Raw genomic sequence first — 24,918 nt, 5'->3', positions numbered from 1 at the left:
ATAATTGCATTTCGATGATCTCTAATCATCGTCAACTTCATGCAGGGTCAATGCCCAATTCCTGTATTACCAAGATTAACCATGCCTGGTCATCGGATTGATCCTCCTTGTGGGAGAGTCTGTTTGCAATCTTCTCAATTCTCAGCTGGTCCGCATCGCGCTATTGCTGATATTGAAGGTGCCTCCATGCATTTGAAGCATCTAGCTGCTGCTGCTAAAGATGCTGTGGCTGAAGGTGGTTCTATTCCTGGTTCAAGAGCAAAACTATGGCGGAGAATCAGGGAGTTTAATGCTTGTGTAACTTACAGTGGGGTGCCCCCAAGCATAGAAGTGCCTGAGGTAGCATTGATGGCCTTAATTACCATGCTTCCAGCTACCCCGAATCTTCCTCCAGAGGCTCCACCACCTCCACCTCCTTCTCCTAAAGCTGCTGCAACTGTAATGGGATTTATCGCTTGTTTGCGAAGATTGCTTGCTTCAAGAAGTGCGTCTTCCCATGTTATGTCCTTTCCTGCAGCTGTCTCAAGAATAATGGGTCTTTTGAGGAATGGCTCAGACGGTGTGGCTGCCGAGGCAGCAGGGCTTGTTGCCATGCTCATTGGGGGGGGTCCTGGGGATTTAAATATTTTAATGGACTCAAAGGGAGAGAGGCATGCAACAATAATGCACACGAAATCTGTGTTATTTGGGCTTCCAAATTATGCCACCATTCTTGTCTATAGGTTGAAGCCTGTGTCGGTGTCGCCTCTATTGTCAATGGCTATCGTAGAGGTCCTTGAGGCTATGCTTTGTGAACCTCATGGTGATACAACCCAGTTTGCTACTTTTGTTGAATTGCTACGTCAAGTGGCAGGCTTGAAACGCCGCTTATTTGCTTTATTTGGACATCCTGCTGAAAGTGTGAGAGAAACAGTTGCTGTTATAATGCGTACAATTGCCGAGGAGGATGCCATTGCAGCAGAGTCAATGCGTGATGCTGCATTGCGAGATGGTGCCCTGCTATTGCACTTGTTGGATGCATTTTCCCTCTCTCCAGGTGAACGACGTGAAGTTAGTCAACAACTTGTTGCTTTATGGGCTGATTCTTATCAACCTGCCCTTGATTTGCTATCAAGAGTGATTCCACCTGGACTTGTTGCTTATTTGCATACACGTTCTAATGTGGTTCCTGAAGATGAGCAAATTCAGCCTAATCAAGATACACCTTTTGCAAGAAGACGAGAGAGACGCATTCTTCAGCAAAGGAAGGGTCGGACAGTGAGAGTTCCAACTTCTCAAGAGCATGCTCTGTCTTCTCTAAATGATGTTGAAGTGGGTGATTTGGCAAGACAAAACATTTCTTCTGGCTTGAGAACTGTAGAGAATGTTCAAAAATTCAGTGGAGGTTCAAATCTTGGACCTGGTTCTGGACCTGTGTCTTCTGTAGGTCCTGGGGTTAACGCTACAAATGAAGCATCCTTAACAGGGACTATGCAGCAGCGAGATGTCTCCCAGACCATGCTGCCTGCCAGTTCTGGAACTGCTGAATCACAAGCAGTTGATACAAATGCTACAGATACGGCAGATTCTGATGTGAACACAGTTGGGAGTGCAAATACAACTGTACCTGCCCCTGCCCAGGTTGTTATGGAAGATACTCCTGTGGGATCTGGCAGGCTACTCTGCAACTGGCCTGAGTTTTGGCGTGAATTTGGTCTAGATCACAATCGTGCTGACCTTATATGGAATGAGCGAACGAGACAGGAACTGATAGGGGCTTTGCAGGCTGAGGTTAATAAATTGAAAAAAGAGAAAGAACGCACTGAAGATATTGTTCCTGGTGTAATGACTGAGCCAATGGCCGGGCAAGATAATGTATCTCTGATTTCATGGAACCATATAGAATTTTCAGTTTGCTACCCTAGTTTATCCAAAGAAGTATGTGTTGGTCAATATTATCTTCGACTTTTGCTTGAGAGCAGCTGCCAGGCACAGGATTTCCCTCTACGTGACCCAGTTGCATTCTTCAGAGCATTATATCACCGATTTTTGTGCGATGCTGATATTGGTCTCACTGTGGATGGTACTGTACCAGATGAATTGGGTGCGTCTGATGATTGGTGTGACATGGGAAGGTTAGATGGATTTGGAGGAGGTGGAGGGTCTTCTGTCAGAGAGCTTTGTGCAAGGGCAATGGCAATTGTCTATGAGCAGCATTATAAAACTATCGGTTCTTTTGATGGTACTGCCCACATCACAGTTTTGTTGGATAGGACAAATGACCGAACTTTAAGGCACCGATTACTTCTTCTTTTGAAGGTAATCGTATTATTTAAATGAGCATTTCCATATTGTATTACTTCTGCTTGTATTATTGAACAGGAGAAATGCTTTTGCTTCCTTTCTATAGATATTTTAGTTTTGAATTTAGTAAAGAAAGTGCATCAGGATGTTAGTTGACTTTAGAAGCACCTCCATGCTTTTAGCAAGTTCTGCCAGAAGTCTAACCATACTATGTTTTTTACTTATGGGAATTATCTGTCGATACTCTCAATATACTAACATGATTTTGTTTCATAATAAATTGTGCAATAAGCTGTGATAAATGCGTTCAACTATGCCGAATCAGTGATGTTCATATGTGCAGATTTTCTTATTGTGAATAAAATATCCTGAAATAATTTCAGATTTTTCTGGTTATAGATGAAATAATCATAAACGTTTTCATATTTTTTTGGTTACAAATGAAAGCAACCTAAAACCTTATCTGCTGCACCTTTCACATTCTTGAAACTTAAAATATTTTATTTCTTTGATGGTCTTGAAAGTTTCTTTTTAAGTCCGTCTTCCTGTGTCTGGAATTCTCTGTTACCAAAAGAGGGACATCTGTAGTGGAAGATTATGAATATCCTTGTTGCACTTTACTGCAATGATACCACTGGGTAAACCTTAAATTTTTAGTATGCTCAGGATATATCTTCCTGCTCAATAGAATAAACACATTAAAAGCTAGGATACTACTTAGGATATTTTCTTATCGCAGGATGCTGAATGACATTGCTTCTTGTGTCTGTATAATGTGATGGGGTTGCTGGTTAAGTGCTATGATGAGGGAGCCCCCTGATTTAGAAGTGTCTACCATGCACATGCAATTAATCGGACGATATAAAGAGCTCCATTTTACTTATTTTGTCTGGGTCCCTAAGGCAGGTTAATTTGTTTGCTTTGCAGGTCTTAATGAAAGATCTTTCAAATGAAGAGGCTTGTGTCTTGGTTGGGGGATGTGTGCTGGCTGTAGATCTTCTGACAGTTGCTCATGAGGCTTCAGAACGAACTGCGATTCCCCTGCAATCTAATTTGATAGCTGCTACTGCTTTCATGGAACCACTAAAGGAATGGATGTTTATTGACAAAGATGGTGTCCAAGTTGGACCTCTGGAGAAGGATGCCATCAGAAGGTTTTGGTCAAAGCAAGCTATCGATTGGACCACCAAGTGCTGGGCTTCTGGGATGAATGACTGGAAGAGATTAATTGACATTCGCGAGCTGCGTTGGGCCCTAGCACTTCGTGTCCCTGTTCTCACTCCAATGCAGGTACCTCTCCAAGTCCCATTATGAGGTGGGATTTACCATGCTTCTGGATGTATATGCTTCCATGTGTCATTGAGCTTTCGTCTTCTTATTGCAATCTGCCCATATCTTATACCAATGGATCGAGTGATCATAGTTAACTCGATTATAATCTTTGTTGATGGCTACTTTAAAACTCTTTACTTTTTTCCATAACATGGACTTGCATGAGTTTTGACATCTGATTTAAGGTTGGTGAAGCTGCGTTGTCCATCATGCATAGCATGGTATCTGCTCGTTCTGATCTAGATGATGCTGGAGAGATTGTAACTCCCACTCCGAGAGTGAAAAGGATATTGTCAAGTCCTAGGTGTCTTCCACATATTGCACAGGTACTTCTGGGTTCTTATGAATTCTTTGTCCTTTACTTCTTATTCTGGTACTGCATGGTAGACTTATTCATAGTAGTTACTGGTGAAATTAAGTTTGTGATGCTTCAGATAAAGTTTGTTTGATTTTGGGATGACCACTCGAACAAACGTCCTAAATCTAGGGTTTAAGAGTATTGGTTCGTCCTTTTTTCTTATCTGTAGCCACATGCCTCTACATTTGATCGATGAGGTATTAACTTGTATGTTTAAATTATTCGATAGGATGCTAACTTGTCTGTTTAATCTGATTGAATGAGATCAGCTCCTCCATTTTAATATGTATTTCAATCTCAATTCCAGGTTGGCCTCTGTTTGATCAATATTTATTTATGATAACATACGTCTAGTTGAGGAATAAGCTAAAACAGTGTTCTAAAACATGGCTCGATCAAGGTAGTCAGCACCTGCCTGACCTAAGCTACTTGGACGAGTCGACTCTGACTAGTCCAAGTCATATCAGAGCTATAAAAAACAGGGCCAATAACATGAAAGAAATCAGCAAAAAATGTAAAAATTCCCAAAAAAAGAAAAAGAAAATAAAAAAAATCCAAAAAAATTGTACTAAATAAAACTCTATATAAAAAATTGAGTAGGAATAAACTCATGTTCTTGGCTTGAAAAAATAGAAAATCTGAAAAATGGGGAATCTCAGAAAAATACAAAAAAAATCCATAAAAGACAAAAGAATGTAGAAAATGATTTATAATCAAATATGTTTTATTTAGTAAAAAAATAGATCATATTTATGAATTTAAATAGGAAAATCAAATTTTCTAGACAAATCCACCGCTCTTCTTTTCTTTTTTTTTTTTTTTTGACAAGGTTACATAGGAATGGAACTTTAGATGTTAGGCTATGAAACCCAGTCTCTATTGTCTTGACCCAAGCCCGATTCCTTCCCACCGATCTTCATGTTTGATTGATGTGAATTGATGAATCAAATCCTTGTCAAAACTTCCTAAAACAACCCCAATCAAAACCCCCATACCAGTTTTGGGTTTTGGGTTTTGGGTTTTGGGTTTGTGTTCGGATCTAGGAGACGGAGCTCGTGAAAATCTTGGATGAATAGTAAATCTATTTTTCAAAGCTCTAAAGTCCTTTTTTCTATGTGAAAACAAGTCTATGATTGGATAAGAACACAAAAATAGGATTAGGGATTGAATTTCATCGAAGATTGAACATTGATTGTGAGGAGATCACAATTTTTCAAAATTGGACACATGCTTGGTCGAATTTTTACTATCCAAATCGATATGAGGCTTCCAATATACAGATTGGGGTAAAATCTATCTGAGGGATGAATTTGGGCTCTAGCTACTAGGGTTCACGGCTCCGATTGAAAATAAAGAAAAAAAAGGTGGGAAAGATCCCTCCACCCATTACCATCCCCACCCACCCCACCCCACCCCACCCCACGCCTCCCCCCCCCCCCCCCCCCCCCGCCCCTTCCTCTCTCTCTTCTCATCTCTTCCTTTTTTATTTTGTGGGTTGGCACAGTACTCAGCAGTGGGTACTGTACTGACTTGCCAAAGTGCAATGAAACTCCGGTGAGTGAGCTTAAGTTTCAAAGTACTAGGGCGAGTTTGTACCATATTAGGAGTATTGTACAGGGGCCCTTAGGTACCCTGTTCCGGACCTGGCAGGATGCTGAGTGAGTGACTCGCCTGAGTCATTCTTGGTGAGTTTTTGACCATTGAGCTAAAGTAGTATACAGCCAGGAGGATCTCACACCTGACATGAATTTAACTTTGCAATGTATTGTGTGACTGAATGGCCATGGCAATATCTGCTCTGGCTATTTTCTAACCTAAACATTGAATCTTAGACCTTAGACACGAAGGTTGGTATTAAACTTTTAACCTTTAAAGGGGGGGGGGGAGAGCTCAATCTTTCTTTAGTTTAGAGGATGTTCAATCTTGTTTTTCAAGCTTGTGCTAGAGGAGTTGGGCCTCAATCTGTAGTGTTTGCTGAGTGGAATCAGCCTTTGTTGAATTAGTTAAAATGATTGCGCAATAGGAAACTTCATAAAATTAATGAACTAATATGTTTTTTCTTATTCACAACATTAAAGTGATTAGCTACCTTTAATATTATGGGTATGGTACAGTTAACAGCATCACAACAAAAAAATTATGGGTATGGTTGACATTCTTGAGTATTTTGCTCGATGATAATTTTTTTCTCAAATGGCATCTCTCTTGTTCCAAGATAATGTTGCTTAGATACATAGTTTATATGGTTATCATTATTCCTGAAGTTGCTAAGGAATCCTTTCCTTTTCTTAGGTAGCTCCACAGTTATCCTTTCCAATGCCAATATATTTTTATGTAATATGGGTTGAGATGTAAGTAAAAATGCTTCAAAAATTAAATTTTGTTATGGGAGCAAGTAACCATTACCCAACTTTTATTTGGACACCCTAAATATTATGTGAAACACATCCTTTCATAAAACTCAAGTGAAGCAGAACTAATTGGGATTTTTCTGAGATGGGGCTGTGTTATCCTTAGTTATATGGTTAGGATATTTCCCTCTTGTTTAAACACTCAATTCTTTGATTTAGAATCAGAAACTTAAATAATTATTAATATATTTGAATATTGAACCTGCATTATATTGACGAGAAACCAAAAATTGCAGTTCCCTCCCCCTCAAAAACCACTTTAAGATGGGTCCTTGACCAAGAAAAGTTCCAAATTAGTCTCCTCCTCTCTAACAACAATCTCCTCAAAATAAATAAAAAATGAAAAAGAGAAAATGTTTTGGAGCTCCAAAAATACTCTAAATTTATTGCGACTGCCCAAATGTGATCTGGGCTGCACATTTGAACGGACAGTTGATCTTAGGCATTTGGAGCTTTTTTTGGAGCTTCAAATCAAATCTCATTTGGAGGCTCATGATTTGGAGCTTCTTTGAGTTTCCCTTCCACCTCAAAAGTTGGTTTGATGTGGGGAAACACCGTCTTTTGGTGTTCCCTGCTAGAACTCCAAAAGAGTTTTTTATTTGAAAAAAAACTTTTGGTATGCCACTCTCACTAATTCAGCTGTTGGAGAAATTTAATCAGTGTAATTAGTCAAGTAGAGCTGTCTAGCTAGAAAATTGATGGTGTGATACTTCATGATGAGCTGGCTCTTCTTCTACTGAACCCCTCACACCTGCCATTATTTTCTTTTAAATGCTCAACTTTCTCGTTAGAAACAATCTACTGAAATGAAAACTCTCTCATTAAGTGATTTGATTTTGAGTCATTTGAGTACTGTGAGAGTTACTGTAAACTAGAAAACTGTCGTCATTGTCTGCTGATCTGAACCTGAATTTCTGGACACACTTCGGTGTTTGAGTTGGTAAAGATCTCCTTTGGGGATTTGTTCCTCAAAAAAAAAAAAGAGAATCTTCATTGGGAATTGTTCAAGATTCATGGGGGGAGGATTGGTTTAGGGAATTGAAATGCTTCTGTGTCTAGGACCTGGTGATTGACATTGTGACATTGACCTTATTTACCTACTTGTAAAAATGGCTTTTTAATTTCATTGTTGAATGTTTTTATGCGATACCCTTTTGGATACAGATGTCAGTGATACAAATACACATATCTGAAACTAATGTTGATGTTGCCCTGAAAGTACTTTCATTATAATACAGAAGGAAAAAATAAATAAGTTCTTGATGTCTAAATATTGATTCATATTCCCATAGTGCAGGCTATGCTAACTGGTGAGCCAAGTATCGTTGAAGGTGCCGCTGCTTTGCTGAAGGCTGTTGTTACTCGCAACCCTAAGGCAATGATTAGGCTTTACAGCACTGGTGCATTTTACTTTGCTCTAGCATATCCTGGGTCCAATCTTCTTTCAATTGCGCAACTTTTCTCGGTGACGCATGTGCATCAAGCATTTCATGGAGGGGAAGAGGCAGCTTTGTCATCATCGCTACCTTTGGCAAAACGCAGTGTACTTGGAGGCCTTCTTCCAGAATCGCTTCTATATGTTCTTGATCGCAGTGGACCGGCTGCTTTTGCTGCTGCTATGGTGTCTGATTCTGATACCCCTGAGATCATCTGGACACATAAGATGCGAGCAGAGCATCTCATTCGTCAGGTATTAATACAAGGCTGACAGATCTAGATATAGTCTTTATCAACATAAGCTTGATAGTCTCTGTTATATATATGAATGTTGGTAGTGTTTACAAGCTAGCTCATTGTTTTTTTTTTTTTTGATACTGAAATAGGTGATGGATCCCTAACATTGTTGCTTGTATTTCTGTATTTCTAGTTCTTGTTAATTTCTGGTTTCATTTTCTTTCCTTTTTGTTGTGCAGGTCATGCAGCATCTTGGGGATTTTCCACAAAAGTTATCACAGCATTGTCATTCAGTGTATGATTATGCACCTATGCCACCAGTAACATATCCAGAGCTGCGAGATGAAATGTGGTGCCACCGCTATTATCTCCGCAACTTATGTGATGAAATACGATTTCCAAATTGGTCAATTGTGGAGCATGTAGAGTTCCTACAATCATTATTGGTTATGTGGCGTGAAGAGTTAACTAGACGACCTATGGATCTATCTGAAGAGGAAGCTTGTAAGATATTAGAAATATCCCTGGAAGATGACCCATCTGGAGATGATTCTGGCAGCAGACAACATTCCGAATCAGATGATGAGAGCAATAATATCTCCAAGAAAATTGAAAAAATTGATGAAGAAAAGCTGAAACGACAGTATAGGAAGCTTGCTATGAGATACCACCCCGACAAAAATCCAGAAGGAAGAGAGAAGTTTGTTGCAGTGCAGAAGGCTTACGAACGTTTGCAGGTATTTATTCATTAGGGAAAGTAAAATTTGATTTATGGATCCAACACTTCACAATTGGATGTTGCTAGTAAAAACACTTTCGGACTTCAATTTTGAATGCTACTCCACAACAGCTTGGTTGTTTACTTTGACATGTAGTGTTTGAAAGATGACTATTGAAATGCAGTCCAGCATTTGTATTGATTGGACTAAAATTTGTTATTTGGGACACTGACACACTAATATTGGCTGTAGTCTTGTTTTAATAATTTTTTTTCTCTACTCTAATGTGACTGCTAATTGTTTAGGAGGTTCTTGACACCTCCATTTATTTCTGGTATTTACGTATTGTCATTTAGGAGTGTTTCCTTGGAGAAATGCATTGTGTGAATGTTCATAGAATAGGTTCTGCCCTGAATAATCGACCTTTTTCTGGATTCTATGTGGTTGCCATGTGGTTTGAAGCTCTTAGCCTTATACCCTATGCTGCAGCTTTGCATCCCAAGCATAACAATCAGAAGAGCAAATAAATTATTAGTGCTTCCCAATGGGTGACTTTAATGCAGTGATGTGCATTTTAAATGTCTCAATCCTAATTAATTTTAGAGGCTTTAAAGAGTAAATTTGAGTGCAATAGAACATGTGCTTAAAAATTAGGGTTTTGTTATTCATCATTTTGAGCAGATTTCGGTGCTTTGATCTCTAAAAGAACATATCTATCTGATGGGGATGTGAGTTTTCTTGAAACTTTATGGTGTATGAGTTTGAGTTTTCATATTTATGGTTTCAACTATGGATACTTCAGATTTATATATAATATATATATTTGAGAATAAAAAACTGTAAAGATAACATCACACTTTCTAAGGGTTTTAGTTGTGTATAAACTTTTATAAAGGTACTCCATGAGTTTGCCCAGTGTTCTGGAGCTATCTGATGAGTGATTCAGTTATATAGCATGTTTGATATTCATTATAGCTTTTGCTTTGGTAATACAAATGCAGGCTACGATGCAAGGCCTGCAGGGTCCACAACCTTGGAGATTGTTGCTTTTACTTAAGGGGCAGTGTATACTGTACAGGCGCTATAGTCATGTCTTGGAGCCATTTAAGTATGCTGGATATCCAATGCTCTTGAATGCAGTAACAGTGGATAAGGATGACAACAATTTCCTATCCTCCGATAGAGCTCCTCTCCTTGTCGCAGCATCCGAGCTCATTTGGTTGACGTATGTGCCACATTTACTCTTGTCTTTTTCAAATTTTAACTTGTCCATTAGTTATGTTTTATTGTTTAGAAGATTCTTGTAAGTATGTCTCTTTCGTCAACTTATTGTTTCATTATCTCATTCCAGGTGTGCGTTTTCCTCATTAAATGGCGAGGAACTTGTTAGGGATAGCGGCATTCCACTTCTAGCCACTCTTCTTTCACGTTGTATGGGTGTAGTTCAGCCAACTACTCCTGCAACTGAACCATCTGCAGTGATTGTGACAAATGTGATGCGCACATTCTCTGTCCTCTGTCAATTTGAAGATGCCAGAACTGAGATTCTTAATTTTGGTGGATTAGTTGAGGATATTGTTCATTGTACTGAACTAGAGCTCATTCCAGCAGCTGTTGATGCTGCTTTGCAAACTGCTGGTCATCTTTCTGTATCATCTGATCTGCAGGATGCGTTACTAGGAGCGGGCATTTTGTGGTATGTATTTTAGAAACTTCTCCCTCTGGTTTAGTTTATATACACTGCTTTATGTTCTTGGTGTAGTCACAGTTCTCATCTTAGATGACTATCTAAGTGATTCTTGAATTCTTCTTCGGGAGTTATGCACATCATAGAGTGACACATTGGCATTGTCACAGTTCAACGAAGTTTTCTGTTCTATTATGGGAGATATTGAGTCAGTCATTTATTTATCAGGTACCTGTTACCTCTACTTCTTCAGTATGACTCCACTGCAGAGGATGCTGATGTCACTGAAGCACATGGTGTTGGTACTAGTGTGCAGACTGCTAAAAATATGCATGCAGTCCGTGCAGCTCAGGCCCTTTCAAGGCTTAGTGGTCTCTCTACAGATGATATTACTACCCCCCATAATGAGATTGCAGTGGCTGCACTGCGATCCCTGTTGACTCCTAAGCTTGCTGAGATGCTTAAACTTCAATTGCCTAAGGAGCTTTTAGCCAGCCTGAATACAAATTTAGAGACTCCAGAGGTAATTGTTGTGCCTTTCTTTACCATATAATTGGTTTTTTAAAGAAGAATATTAGAGTTAGTGATATACTGTCAGATAAATCTATTAGGCACTGAAAGAGCGTCTTTATTTAAGATGGAATGCTCATTTATGTGTCTTGTTCTTCTGAAACGATACTTCATCAGTAATTGATCTTTGTTTTTGGTCCCTTGAGAGATTGGTAATATAGTTGTTTTGATCAGGAAAGATCATATGCTAATAAGGTCTATTGCTTTGTACTTGAGAATGATTTTTTATTCTTGGGGCAGAGATGGCTCTCCAAATATACCTTTTCCTCTGCTCTATTCAGTGAATTGCTTTAGTGAATTAATGATTTGGAGACGCAAAATATGCCCTATTTCTAGAGTCAAGCACTGTAGTCTAGAGTTTGGATCCTTGTCATAATTGTTGGGAGTCGGAGTGGGAGTGAGAGCAGGAGCTGAAGCGAGAGCTGAGACTAGGATCCACTCATTGCTGAAGCTCACTACCTTGGGAGCACCTAGGAATGTTGTTCAAGGGACTGTCTGACATATGTATATGAGAGCACTCGGGGAGTGCCTTCTAAAAATTGAAAAAGCGTATATATCACCTTTTAGCATTGTTTACATACACACGTGATTAGAACTCTATAGCTTGAAAGTCCTATAAAAAATTGAGAAAAATGAGATTGTAGAACCATGATAAGAACCTAACTTAGGAATTGTCTGAGTCCGTTTGGTGAACCACACAAGATAGGTGGATTCACTACATTGGAAACTGCCATTTCTTGACAACTTGGGCAATTCCTTGGTTTGGGACCATTCGGGACTAGGGACCCCCTGGGTCTTATCCAATTTGCGTGATTCCAAGTCAGGTTGCCAGTTTTCAACCACTGATGGAAACCTCGACCATTAAAACAAAAAATGAAAATCTTCAATACGTGGTCGTTAGCTAGAAAATAATCAAAAGGCAAAAAGTAGCACCAAACCAGAATAATGCTTCTACATTTGCCTCCTAATATTATTTAGTTCATTGGCAATTTAGTTTTATTATTGAATGGAGTATTTGCTTATTGCTGGTAATCATGGCCATTGTTCAAGTACTTTTCATGCTGGGGACCCAATCCGAGGCCAAAAAACGGTAAAAAAAAAATTCACAAAAAATTTGAAAAATCTTAAAATCCAAACAATATACTAAATTATCAAATATATATAAAATGTGAAATAAGAAAATTTTGATGATTGATTTGATTCGAAAATATGAAAGCAATAAAAAGTAGAAATAGCACATTAAAATTATAAAAAACATAAAATTATATGAAATATTACTAAAAATTTCATCATCATTATCATCTGATCCTTATCCCAACTTTTTGGGGTCGGCTATACGAATCATGTTCCGTCATTTTGCTTTGTCAAGGGTTATACCCTATAAGTCACCATATCTTTTCTCATTACTTCTATCCATGTCCTTCTAGGCCTTCTTGCCTTTTAAAACCTTCCACTTGAACCAATTGCCCCTCCTAACTAGTGATGTATTAGGTCTACGCTGCATATGGCAGCCCGCCTAAGTCAACTTTTCCTCATTGCCTATTGGAGCCACCCCTAAGTTCCCTCATATATTCATTCTGAATTCCTACCCCTCTTGTCTTGCCACTCATCCATCTCAACATCCTCATCTCAGGTTTACTTATCCTATGGATATGTTATTTCATGACCATCCAACATTCTGTCCCATAAGCATTGTTGGTCTTACAACCGTCCTATAAAACTTCTCCTTCAGTTTCATTTGTATGAGGCGATTGTATGGAACGCCGGATGCATATCTCCACTTTGCCCACCCTACTTTAATTGAATGCACGACATCTTCCTCAATCTCCCTATTCTCTTGGATCATCGACCAAAGATAAGGAAAATGATTGCTTTTAAGTATTCTTAGCCATATAACTACTTCATCGTTTCTTCTCCTATTATTACTAAAATTGCATTTCATATATTCTATCTTAGTCCAACTAATTTTAGAACCTTTAGACTCTTAAGCATCCCTCCAAGTTCTAACTTTGTGTTAACGCCCCCTCTAGTCTCATCTATCCAAATTATGTCATCTGCAGACAACATCACCATGGTACCTCATCTTGTAGATTCTTACATAATTCGTCCATAACCAAAACAAAGAGATATGGGTTCAACGTTGACCCCCTGATGTAAGCCTACTGTCACTGGAAGCTCACTTATCTCTCCACTAGCTGTCTTCACACTAGTTAGTGCTCCCTCGTGTATCCCTCACCATGAACATTATATCCGAATTTTGAATGTCCTAATCATTTCTTTTGTGTCATTTTTGGGAAAGTCAAGCCTGTGGTTGGATTAAGAACACAAAAAAATAGGCGTAGGGACTGAATTTCATCGAATATTGACCACTGATTGCAAGAAAAAAAAAATGCAAATTTTCTAAATTGGCTGTTTTTTTATGGAAAGAATCTCTCATATCCCAATTTTTTTAAAATCAAATCTATTGTTTCTAATAGTTCTATCTGGCTAAAATCATCGTAAGCATGAAATATTTTCTCGAATGGGAAACCTAAGGCTTTAAATTGAAGAAAATCACACCCCTTCACCCCACCCTAAAAAAACACCCAAATAACATTTGTTAAGGAGGAGGGAAAATGGACAAAGTAAAAAAAAAATTAAGTTAAATGGTGGGAGATTATATGCCGTCTCAAGAACGGGGTCCACCACGAACGTTATTTTCACGAGACCCAAAAATCAAAATTTCTTTTCTCAATTATTTCTGATCCAACACTTGTATATGTATAAAAGAAAATGCTAAATCTAGTTTAATATAGAATCATCTGTTAAAAATTCAATTTCTAACTCTACTCTTCAATTGTCTACAACTAAAAATGTCGCTATTACCATAAAGATAAATAAATAAAAGACCAAACAACCCAAGCTCAAATTTAGCATTCTAAACAAATAATAAAATAAAAAAACATTATTTTGTGCTGTGAGGAGCTCAACCTCGAGATTGTACACTCAAAAGCTAAAACAAATATTATCTCCTTTGTCACCATATGACTTTACCTTTGGATGCTCATCTTCTTTATGGATTTCATCAGTTTATTTAGCTAAATGTATTTTTGTTCTCCACTTTGGGCTTTCATAAGCACTAGGCCTTTACGCAGATAACAAACAACCTTGGGAGGAACCCACTTGATCTTGTTCCTTATTTTCTTCATTGAATTTTGGGTGTTGCGCAACCTCCTTATGGGTAGAAAATTGCTTGTAAGTGCTCCACTGCAATTTTGAGCAATTTGAAAAGCCTCACTTAAGGGCCATGGCCCGGGTGAAAGACTTTGTCCCTAAAGGCTGGTTGGAGCCTTAGAACCCGTTAATATAATGAGGAACCTCTTGTCCTTTAGTCTCTTGGAGGTTGTTTTATAAAATTCTCTTATATAGTCTTTTATCCTCGTATCATTCTATTGGAGACTTTGGATGTCAGGAAAGAAAATTTGGTCATGATGCACATAAAGAAAAGAAAATTTCAACTTCTTTTTCGTTATCATCATCGTTAAAGCTTTTTCTCAACTAATTGGGATCAGCTACACGAATCCTGGTCTGCTATTCCTCTCTATTAAAGGCCATATGCTCAGGAAGGCCATAGATCCTCATATCTTTTCTCACTACTTCCATCCATATCCTTTTGGGCTTATCCCTTGTCTTTTTTGAGCCTTCCACTTGAACTAACATACATTTCCTAACATTTGTTGTATTGGGTTTGCACCACACATGGCTAGCCCACCTAAGTCTACTATCTCTCATATTATTACCTATTGGTGCCACACCTAAATTTTATCGAATGTATGCATTTCAAATTCTATCGCGTCTTGGCTTGCCACTCGTCCTTCTCAACATCCTTATCTTCACTGCACTCATTCTATGAGTATATTCATTATATTGGTTTTTGACCGCTCAACATTTCGCGTCATAGAGCAAAGCTAGTTTCATAACTGTCCTATAGAACTTACCTTTTAGTTTCATTGGTATATGGTGATCACATAGAATTCCGGTTGCACATCTTCGCTTCGCCCACGCAGATGTAATTCTATGTGCGACATCTTCCTCAGTCTTTCTATTTTCTTGGATTATCGACCCAAGATATCAAACTTGCGTTCTTTTTTGTATTTCCTGGTCATCAATCTTATCTACTTCATCGTCTCTACTCATATTATTACTAAACTTGTATTATATATACTGTGTTTTAATTCGGCTAATTTTAAAGCCTTTAGATTCTAGAGCATCCCTCCAAAGTTCTTTGTGTTGACGTCATTTTAGGTCTCATTGATCAAGACTAAGACAAAGAGGTATGGGCTCAATGCTGACCCTTGATGTAGATTTATTGTCACTGAAAACTCACTCGTCTCTCCACTAATTGTTCGTACACTAGCTTGCACTCCATCGTACATATCTCTCACCAAGTTAATGTAGTGTTTGTATACTCCTTTCTTTTCTAACACCCACCAAATCAAATCTTGAGGTACTCTATCATAAGCTTTCTCTATATCAATAAGGACCATGTGGAGGACCATGTGGAGGTATTCTTAATCAGTTGCCTAAGTAGGAAAATAGCCTTGGTTGTTGACTTCCCTGGCATAAAACCGAATTGGCTTTCAGATGCACTCGTTTCATGCCTTAGTCGTTGCTCTATCAATCTCTCCCAAAGCTTCATAGTGTGGTTCATAAATTTGATCCCTCGGTAGTTCGTACAATTTTACATGTTTCTTTTGTTCTTATAAATGGGTACCACAATACTTTTCCTGCATTTGTTTGGCCATTTCTTTGATCTTAACACATTGTTGAACAACTTGTTCAGTCAATCAATGCTAATCTCCCCATGCATTTCCAAACGTCTATCGAGATACTATCTAGTCCTAAAGCCTTTCCTATCTTTCTTATTTTCAAAGCTTCTTTCACTTGCGATATTCTAATTGTAAGAATGTATCTATGACCTCCACCCTCATTTTCAACATTTTCTAAGAAGAAATTTTTACCCTCCCGTTGTGAAGTCGAGATTGTTGAACTTTTTCGCACCAACCAGCAATATGCCCATGGAGTTTGGTTGCAACAAGTTTAAGTTTATGCTCCTTCGGCAATTTACAACAATCAAAAATATTTTCAACCAAACCAACCAATCAATAAACCTTTATATGCAGCTTACCATGAAAATCAAGGAGATTGACCTTGATACCAAGAGCAAATGGACGCTCTACAACTCGTTTTTCTTGCCTCAAAATGTGCTCATTATGTTTGAGTTGGTTGTGGCGTTCAGTTGAGATTTAGTGCCGTGATCAATAGTTTTTGATGGTTGCAATTGTTGATTTATTTCACCAATCTCTTCTAGAATTTCGCGGATCTCGACTTAATATCTTACATGGCTTTATTTATGCTATGATTCACAACCTCCATGTTATTCTCGATTGGAAGATGGGGTTTTGATACCATTGTGATGGATGGATCTTTTGAAGCTCTGCTACACAGTGTTTTAAAATGCGGGATGCGGCCCTAATGCAGTGGGGGGCCAATTCGGCGATGCGGCTCGATGCGGGTGCATCGTGATGATGCGGTCAATAAATGTAAAAAAATTCTAAAAAATCTAAAAAAATAAGTTAATGCATAGAAAAAAATATGAAGGTGATATATGTGATAGTAGGTATTTTAGTTTAATGATTAACTTCAAAACTATTAGCTGTCAGAGATTATGTATCCATCCACCCATATAAGTATTTCATATCACACAATTTCTATCTTTGGGATTTTTTAGTTTAGCATATTTCCAAGCCGGATCCTTATTACTAGAAGATTGGGAAGAAGACATTGCCCCAAAAATATGTATAATAGTAATATTGTACAAGAAGGAAAAAAAATTTACCGACTCTGTGAAGCACTGCTCGATTTCTTCACGACCTCTAAAACCCCCGATTTCTTATCACAAATTCACCCTAACATTTCCAAATCAACAATCAAAGGCATCCAATGAACATCCAAGTATCAAACAACCGTCAAATCAAAGATTTCGATGAAAAAAAAAATTCCGCGTAAATTTTTTTTTACCTCGACTTGATACAAAAAAAGCCACAAAAGTGGCTGAAAATCTTCGTTTAGGGCCCTTAATATCCCCCCAAACAGTTTCCTTAACATTTGGATGGTCAAAAAGACCATTTTGCCAACATAAAAAAATTTCGGTGGACACTGTTGCAGTGGGATGCAGTGCGATGCGTCCTATGCGGGATGCGGCTACGATGCGGCCGCATCTGTCAAAAGCGCATATGCGCTTGTTTCTGATGCGGATGCAGCCGCATATGCGGTGATGCGGCCGCATTTTAAAACGCTGCTGCTACATATTAATTTAGAGAGGAGGGAGAGCGAAAATAGACAAACTCGAAAAATAAAAATTAAAAATGAGGCTTGAAAGAATATACCTTCTCTTAGGGTTTGCTGAGGAGTCCACGCCAAAAGATCTTGTCATAAGACCCACAAATCAATCTTCTTCTTCTCTATCATTTTTAATCCTACACTTATATATTTAAAAAAGAAAACCCTACCACCTCACTTACTCCTTAACAAACCGTATTCTCTACTATATCCGTACCCTGCATCTTTTAAAATTAAACTTCAAACTCTACCCTTCAATTTCTACAAATTAGAAAGGGACCAATACCTTAAGATAAATAAATAAAAAACTAAATAACTCCAAAGCCACTTTCAAATAAAAAATAAACCTCAAAGCCAAATTTAGTCTTTTAGAAACGCATAAAAAATAAAGACCCGAACTACATCATAGACTTACCATTGAACAATATTTGGGTGACTAGTCTAGCGACTCGCCTCAGTAATGTGGAAGTCGTGCGAGTCTGCTCGAGGTCCATAGTACTTGAGCGAATTTGTACAATACTCAGACAAGGTGCCGAGGCCGAGTTACTCTGCCAAGTTCGAGTCAACTCGGCCAAGTTTTTTTTTTTTTCGATGGAAGTTGACTTAACATTAAAATTTAAAAGAAGTTGCACCGTCAAAGTTGGGTCCACCACTCATGGACCTCAGTTGTGTCATATAGTCCTTGAGAGGAGGACCAGACAATGCAGATACAAACACACTGAAAAGCTGAAAAAGCTTATAGATATGCCCAAGCAGAAAAGAAGAAAGCATGGTAGGGGCTTATAGATTTGGCCTTCTACAATAATTGTTACGAGGGGCGAAAGAAAACCACTCAGACCAACTGTATGCAGTTAGGTGTGTTACCGGGCAGCTTCTTTAGCGATGCATCTGCGATCCTTTGGGTGTGCATCCAAGTGACTTCCAGGTCCCTGCATAAGTGATGAATCTCATAAAAAATATTGATCAGATACCAAGGTGGATGACCTAACCCAGAACTCCACTTGATAATGTTTTTGGCATCTCCTTCTATTTGTAGTATTCTTCCCCAAGAATGGTTAAAGTTCTTGATTCCAATTAGCAGGGCTTTGGCTTTTGCTGTTTGCGAGTCTTGAATACCTATGTGTTCAGAATATGTGGGAAGGACTTGTCCTTCGAAATTCCTATACACCCCCCCTACTCCTGCCGGGTCGGGGTTACCAAAGGAGCTACCGTCGAAATTGAGCTTTACCTGACCCTCTGGAGGAGGGGTCCATCGAGGGGTACTTTGGCATTGACGATGACTAAGATTAATTAGATTTGCCCAATCTCGCAAAAAGGAAGAGGCGGAAGTACTCACGAATAATTTGTGGTGGGAGGCCTAGAAACTAACTGAGGACGTTATTTTTCAGAATGTAGACCTGGGAGTATTCATAATACCTCGAAAGATCCTGAAATTTCTTTCCCCCCATATGTGCCAGAGGGTAGCTGCTACCGAAGCTTTCCATAGGACTTGCCCTGACTTCCTAAAGCTGTCCTCAAAGGACTGTGATAACAAAGCCTGGACTGAATGTGGAAGAGCCCACGAGAGTCTAAATAACTGAATAGTTAGACTCCAAATAGAATATGCGAAGTCACAATGTAATAACAGATGTGTTACTGTTTCCTCTTCATTAAGGCACATAATACATCTGTTAGGAAGTTGGAATCCTCTTTTCTGAAAGTTGTCTAAGGTTAGTGGCTTCCCTTGAAACGCTAACCACTGGAAGAGTTTAGTCCTTGGTGGGGCTATAGAGGCCCATGCTCTATTGATGGGCTGGCGAAGTCTGTCCCCTCTACCAATACTCTATAGAAAGAAGCAACAGTGAACCTTCTTGAGCTTGATGGGGACCCAATGATGGAATCCATCCCTGACTGTGGTAAGAAGACTCCATGCAATTCAGAACTTAAAGTTGCAAATTGAAGGAGTTCTTCCTCTGCCAAAGACCTTCTAAAAGATGGGTTCCACGTCCTATTGTGGCCGGATAAAGTCAGTTCAACATCTATCATTGAGTCTTTGTGGTTGGAGATGGCAAAGAGTAGGGGGAATCTTTCTTTTCGTGGTGCAGAGCCTATCCACAAATCCTCCCAAAATCTCACTCTGTTCCCTCCTCTTGCATGAAAGCAGGTATTGGTTATGAACTGAGGAAGGATAGAAATTAGGGTCTTCCAGATGCCTGATCCTGTGGAGTAGGAGTCAGTCTCTAGCAGCCACATTTGTGAGGAGATTTTATATTTGCTTCTAATCACCTATGTCGAAAGTTGATTCTCATGATTTGCTAGCCTCCACCACCATTTCCCCAGAAGTGCCCAATTATGTTTCATAATAACTCTTATCCCCAGACCTCCCTTCTTCTTGTGTGAGCAAATCTTCTTCCAAGATACTAGATGGATTTTCTTTGTTTCTGCTGAACCCGACTATAGAAAATTCCTCTTCAGCTGTTCTATCCTTTTAGCTACTGAAGCCGGAATTTGAAAGAGCGACATGAAGTAAATCGGGGTATTGGCCAAGGATGCTTTGATAAGGGTACATCTGCCTGCCATAGACGTATCACCCTTTCCATCCTGCTAGCCTTCTATCTATTTTATCAATGACGTATTCCAAGGCCTAAGGAGAGCCCTAGGTAAAAGGTTGGGATTTCCTCCACTGCACACTCCCAATCCATTATCAGGTTCTGGTTGATGAGACTTAAGGCCAACTCCCATCATTTTGGAATTCGTCATGTTGACCTTAAATCCAGTGGCCAGCTCAAAGCAAGCAAGGAGGATTTTCAGGTTTTGAACTTCAGTCTTATTTTGCATCAAGGAATACAAGGGTGTCATCTGCATATTGTAAGTGTGACACACTTGGCCCCGTTCTACTTGTTTTGAATCCAGATAGTAACCCAGCCTGGAACATCCTCGATATTGATTGGCTGAGGGCCTCTCCCACTATAGTGAAGAGGAAGGGGGAAAGGGGGTCTCCTTGTCTTAGTCCCCTAGACAAAGGTAAGAAGCCTTTAGGAGATCCATTAACTAAGACTGAGAAATAAGGGCTAGAGTAGCATCCTCTCATCCACATTCTCCATCTTTCGCCAAATCCCATTCTGGAGAGAGTTTGTTCTAGAATTGACCAGTCAATGTGGTCATACGCCTTCTCCCAGTCAATTTTGAAAATTAGACGTGGCTTTTTTTGTCTAATTCGAGAGTGAATACATTCATGAGCTCCTAGGACGCCGTCCAATATTTGTCTGTTTTTAATGAAAGCTGACTGGGATTGGGATATGATCAAATTGAGGACATTTTTAAGCCTGGAAGCCAGAACTTTGGAGAGAATCTTGTATGAGGAATTTAGGAGACTAATAGAACGGAAGTCTTTGATGTCCTGTGCTCCTTCTAGCTTTCGCACCATCACTATGAAGGTGGCATTCAAGGCTTTATTAAGTTTTCCACGGTTATAGAATTCCGCAAAAAACAGATTGAAGTCCTCCTTGAAGGTGGACCAAAATGTTTTGAAGAATGCCATGGGGAAACCGTCTAGACCAGGCACCTTAGAGGATGCCAAGTCATTCACTGCCTTCTCAATTTCTTCCTCAGAAAAAGGTCATTCTAGCCAATCTGCTCTATGGGGTGGAAGGGTTTTGAAATTAAGATTTGCCATAGTGGGTCTAGGTATGTTTTGAGCTGAGTAGAGGTTCCTGAAGTATAGAATGATAGCCTCTTCAATTTCTGGAGCAGAATCAAGCACAGATTCTCCAACTGTGATGTTCTGGATCAAATTCATTCAGCTTCGGCTATTCGCGATTCTATGGAAGAATTTGGTATTTAGGCCCCCTGATTTAAGCCAAGTTACCCTGGACCTTTGATACCAGTAAATCTCTTCCTTTTTTAGTGTTGAAAGGTACACCATTTTGGTTGATTGTCTGAGGTCTGCCTCTGCAGGCGAGAGGGGTCTGGATTCTTCTTTCCTATCAAAGTCCTATAAGATATCCAATTGTGTGTTTTTTGGCATTTGAGATGTTACCTTGAAGTGAAAGGCTCCAAGATTTAAGAGATGACTTCAGAAATTGTAGTTTTTTCTGAAGTCCAACTCGACCAAGTTTTTGAACACCAATCATGGGTAATTACCATCAGCATGAGAAATTGAGAGGTGGATAATTTTTATCTTTTCGCATTCTATTATTAAGAACTGCTTGATTTGTAATATTTTTGTCCTATGCGTTCTATCTCAGATATCAGGGCTTCTTAAATTTGACTTGGATGTTTGGTTTTTCTGTGGATCATCAGAGTTTATCTTCAATTCCAGGAGTCAAATTTTATGCAAAACTGTAATCTTTGGAGTTAACCTCAAAAGTGTTGTTTATAATTAAGTAGCAGAGACAAATGTTTATTTAATCTTTGGAGTTGCTCCTGCTACGTGTCAGTCATGTCTCCTGCTTTTCTTTGCAAGTTTCAGTATTATCACTGCATTTTTTTCATTGATCTTTATTTTTGAGTCAGATGTATTGAAATTCTCTCTTCAATCCTGTGACTGTAGATTATCTGGAACTCATCTACCCGGGCAGAGTTATTGAAGTTCGTGGATCAGCAGCGTGGAAAACAATGCCCTGATGGTTCATATGACATGCAGGATTCCCTTGATTTTTCATATGAAGCACTCTGTAAAGAACTCCATGTTGGCAATGTATTTTTGAGGGTATACAATGATCAACCTGATTTTGAGATAAGCAGCCCAGAGTATTTCTGTGTTGCTCTTCTTGATTTTATATCAAAGTTGGTATCGAGTAAAAGAAACATCATTGAACCTAATGTCCATGACCACTCTTCTCATAATAGCTCAGTTATGGAATCATCTGAACCTCAAAGCAAGGCTGATGAACATCAAAATAGTGAACAGCAAGACCAAGAAAACTCTGAAGTCTCCAATAAAGAAGGAATGCCTCTAGAAGATAATGGAATCCTGAAGAACCTTTCAATGGGGCTGACTTCTCTTCAGGTAAGTCATACATCTTCCCTAGGATAGCAAACTATCACTATTGTTTTATACATAACCAGTTATTTTATTATTGCAGAATTTGCTGACAAGCAACCCAAGTCTTGCTGCTGTCTTTGCTGCCAAAGAACAGCTAGTGCCTCTCTTTGAGTGTCTTTCTCTAACATTTGTTTCAGACAGCAAGATCCCTCAGCTCTGCTTTAGTGTGCTTTCACTCTTAACTAAATATGCCCCTTGTGTGGAGGCTATGGTTGCAGATAGGACGAGCCTTATTCTTTTATTACAATTGCTTCACTGTGCTCCAAATTGCAGAGAAGGTTCTCTTCATGTTCTCTACTCCTTGGCTGGCACCCCTGAGCTGGCATGGGCTGCTGCCAAGCATGGTGGAGTCGTATACATTCTTGAGGTTCTCTTACCTTTACAAGGTAAATAATCTTCTTCACATTACTTAGTTTTGCTGGTGTATGTGAAAAATCCTGTAGAAATGATATTTGACAGAATGTCATTCTTGATTTTATTTTCTTATGTTTCATACTTTGTAGTCATTTTTGTGTCTTGTAGTTGGGAGTACGGAGGCCAAATGATAGTTTCTATTTCTACTAGACAGCTTCTATGGATTGAGTACCATTATCATTTCATATGTTACTTCTTACTGCAAACCGTTGTGAAATTTCAATCTAGTTAAATTGAAATAAAATATGAGAATATATAACAGAAGTTATAAATGTGACATAGTTGGCCATTATCATGGGGTGGCAATATGGATCTGAGAACCTCGAATCTTGTGTAATCATGTCTTGGAAATTAGCTGGTCTCAAAACCCTTTCAAGATTTTAGTTTGTAATTGCTACTTTGAACTTATTTTTGGTCTCAGCAATATGTCATTTTGTGCCCCTTCACCTTGAATTTGCTTTCCAAAAGAGAATACTGTTGCCTGCTCTCGGATGAAACCTGATGTGCCGTTCAAATCGACCTCCATATACCAGAGGACCTATAATTAGGCCTGCATTCCGGTAACCAAGGTGAGTTGGGAAGTCAGATATTTATGCTTAAGGATGTTAATCCACAATTGGTCCCTTAATGGCGCCATACTCCAGCACCATTTACCTAGAAGAGCCAGGTTTTGCGTTCTCAAGTTTTTGACCCCCAGGCCTCCCATTTGCTTAGGGAGGCAAAGTTTGCCTCATGCTATGAGGTGGAACTTGTTGTGAGAGGCTTCTCCTAATTAGAAGAACCTTTTCATTAACTGTTCGATCCTAGAACTGACAGTAACGGGCATGTGGAATATGGATATTTTGCATTCTCAAGTTTTTGATCCCCAGGCCTCCCATTTGCTTAGGGAGGCAAAGTTTGCCCCATGCTATGAGGTGGAACTTCTTGTCAGAGGCTTCTCCTGATTAGAAGAACCTTTTCATTAACTGTTTGATCCTAGAACTAACAGCAACGGGCATGTGGAATATGGACATTTGGTACATTGGGATGTTTGTGAGAGTTGCTTTCATGAGAGTAAGCCTGCCTCCCGGAGATAAAAAATGGCATTTCCAAGCAGCTAATCTGCGATCCACCTTGTCGACAATGTGTGACCACAACCTAATTTTGGGTTTCCCTATGTAAAGGGGTAACCCAAGGTGTTTGGAGGAAATATCTTCAGCCCCATAACCCCAACTTTCAGCAAAACTCCTGAGGTTAGATGAGTCTACTTTGATCCCCATCATTTTGGATTTGTTGAAGTTAACTTTGAAGCTTGTGATGAATTCAAAGCATTTGAGAAACAGGAAGAGGTTGTGGATCTCATCAGGTACTACATTACATAATACCAAGGTATCGTCTGCATGTTGAACGTGGGTGACTGTTGGGCCTTGGTGTCTCACTGAAAATCCGTGCATACGCACTGCCGTATACATCCGCAAAATGGATTGGCTGAAGACCTTTGCCGAAATGGCAAAAAGAAATGGGGAAAGGGGGTCCCCTTGTCTTAGACCCCTGGTAGAGGGGAAGAAACCTTTAGGAGTTCCATTAATGAGGATGGAGAAATGGGGTTGTGAGTAACAGGCCCTCATCCAAGTTCTCCACCTTCTCCCGAAACCCATTCTAGTCTAAACTTCCTCAAGAATGTCCCAATCTACATGATCATATGCCTTCTCCAACTCGAGCTTAACAACAATTCTTGGTTCATTGGACAAGTGCCAGGAGTGGATGCATTCGTTAGCCATAAGGGCCCCATCCAAGATATAGCGATATTTAATGAAAGCACTTTGGGAAGATGAAATGATAAAAGGGAGATCTCTTTGAGTTGGGAGGCCAAGACTTTGGCTATGATTTTGTAGGTGTAGTTTACTAAGCTGTTAGTTCGGAAGTATTTAAGTTGTGTTCCACCTTCAACCTTGAGTATGAGGGTTATGAAAGTTGCATTCATAGCTCGGTGGATCACCCCTCTTGAAAAGAATTCTTCAAAGAGAGCTAGAAAATCCTCCCGAAAGGATTCCCAAAAAAATTTGAAGGGGACAATGGGAAAG

The 24,918-nt window shown here is 39.2% G+C and overlaps 1 protein-coding gene across 5 annotated transcripts in view; it reads left to right on the top strand.

Annotated features, from left to right (window-relative positions):
• The window catches only part of GRV2 (DNAJ heat shock N-terminal domain-containing protein), a 57,130-nt gene that overhangs the window by 19,466 nt on the left and 12,746 nt on the right, over window positions 1-24,918 (top strand). For 2 of the 5 annotated variants that reach the window (XM_006848256.4, XM_088869708.1), the window contains exons 8-17: window positions 46-2,298; window positions 3,211-3,573; window positions 3,801-3,941; window positions 7,682-8,074; window positions 8,298-8,795; window positions 9,779-10,002; window positions 10,129-10,473; window positions 10,693-10,987; window positions 21,947-22,405; window positions 22,482-22,827. In XM_006848256.4, coding sequence (XP_006848319.3) covers window positions 46-2,298; window positions 3,211-3,573; window positions 3,801-3,941; window positions 7,682-8,074; window positions 8,298-8,795; window positions 9,779-10,002; window positions 10,129-10,473; window positions 10,693-10,987; window positions 21,947-22,405; window positions 22,482-22,827 — 5,317 coding nt within the window. Of the gene's footprint in view, window positions 1-45; window positions 2,299-3,210; window positions 3,574-3,800; window positions 3,942-7,676; window positions 8,075-8,297; window positions 8,796-9,778; window positions 10,003-10,128; window positions 10,474-10,692; window positions 10,988-21,946; window positions 22,406-22,481; window positions 22,828-24,918 lie in introns of those variants that run through there. The other 3 variants (XR_016057732.1, XR_016057731.1, XR_016057730.1) reach the window with 3 other exon arrangements.

The sequence above is a fragment of the Amborella trichopoda genome, chromosome 6 (genome assembly GCF_054954075.1).
Source record: "Amborella trichopoda isolate Santa Cruz 75 chromosome 6, AtrichopodaSantaCruz75HAP2 v2.0, whole genome shotgun sequence".
NCBI lineage: Eukaryota > Viridiplantae > Streptophyta > Magnoliopsida > Amborellales > Amborellaceae > Amborella > Amborella trichopoda.
This window is presented reverse-complemented; position numbering and strand designations above follow the sequence as displayed.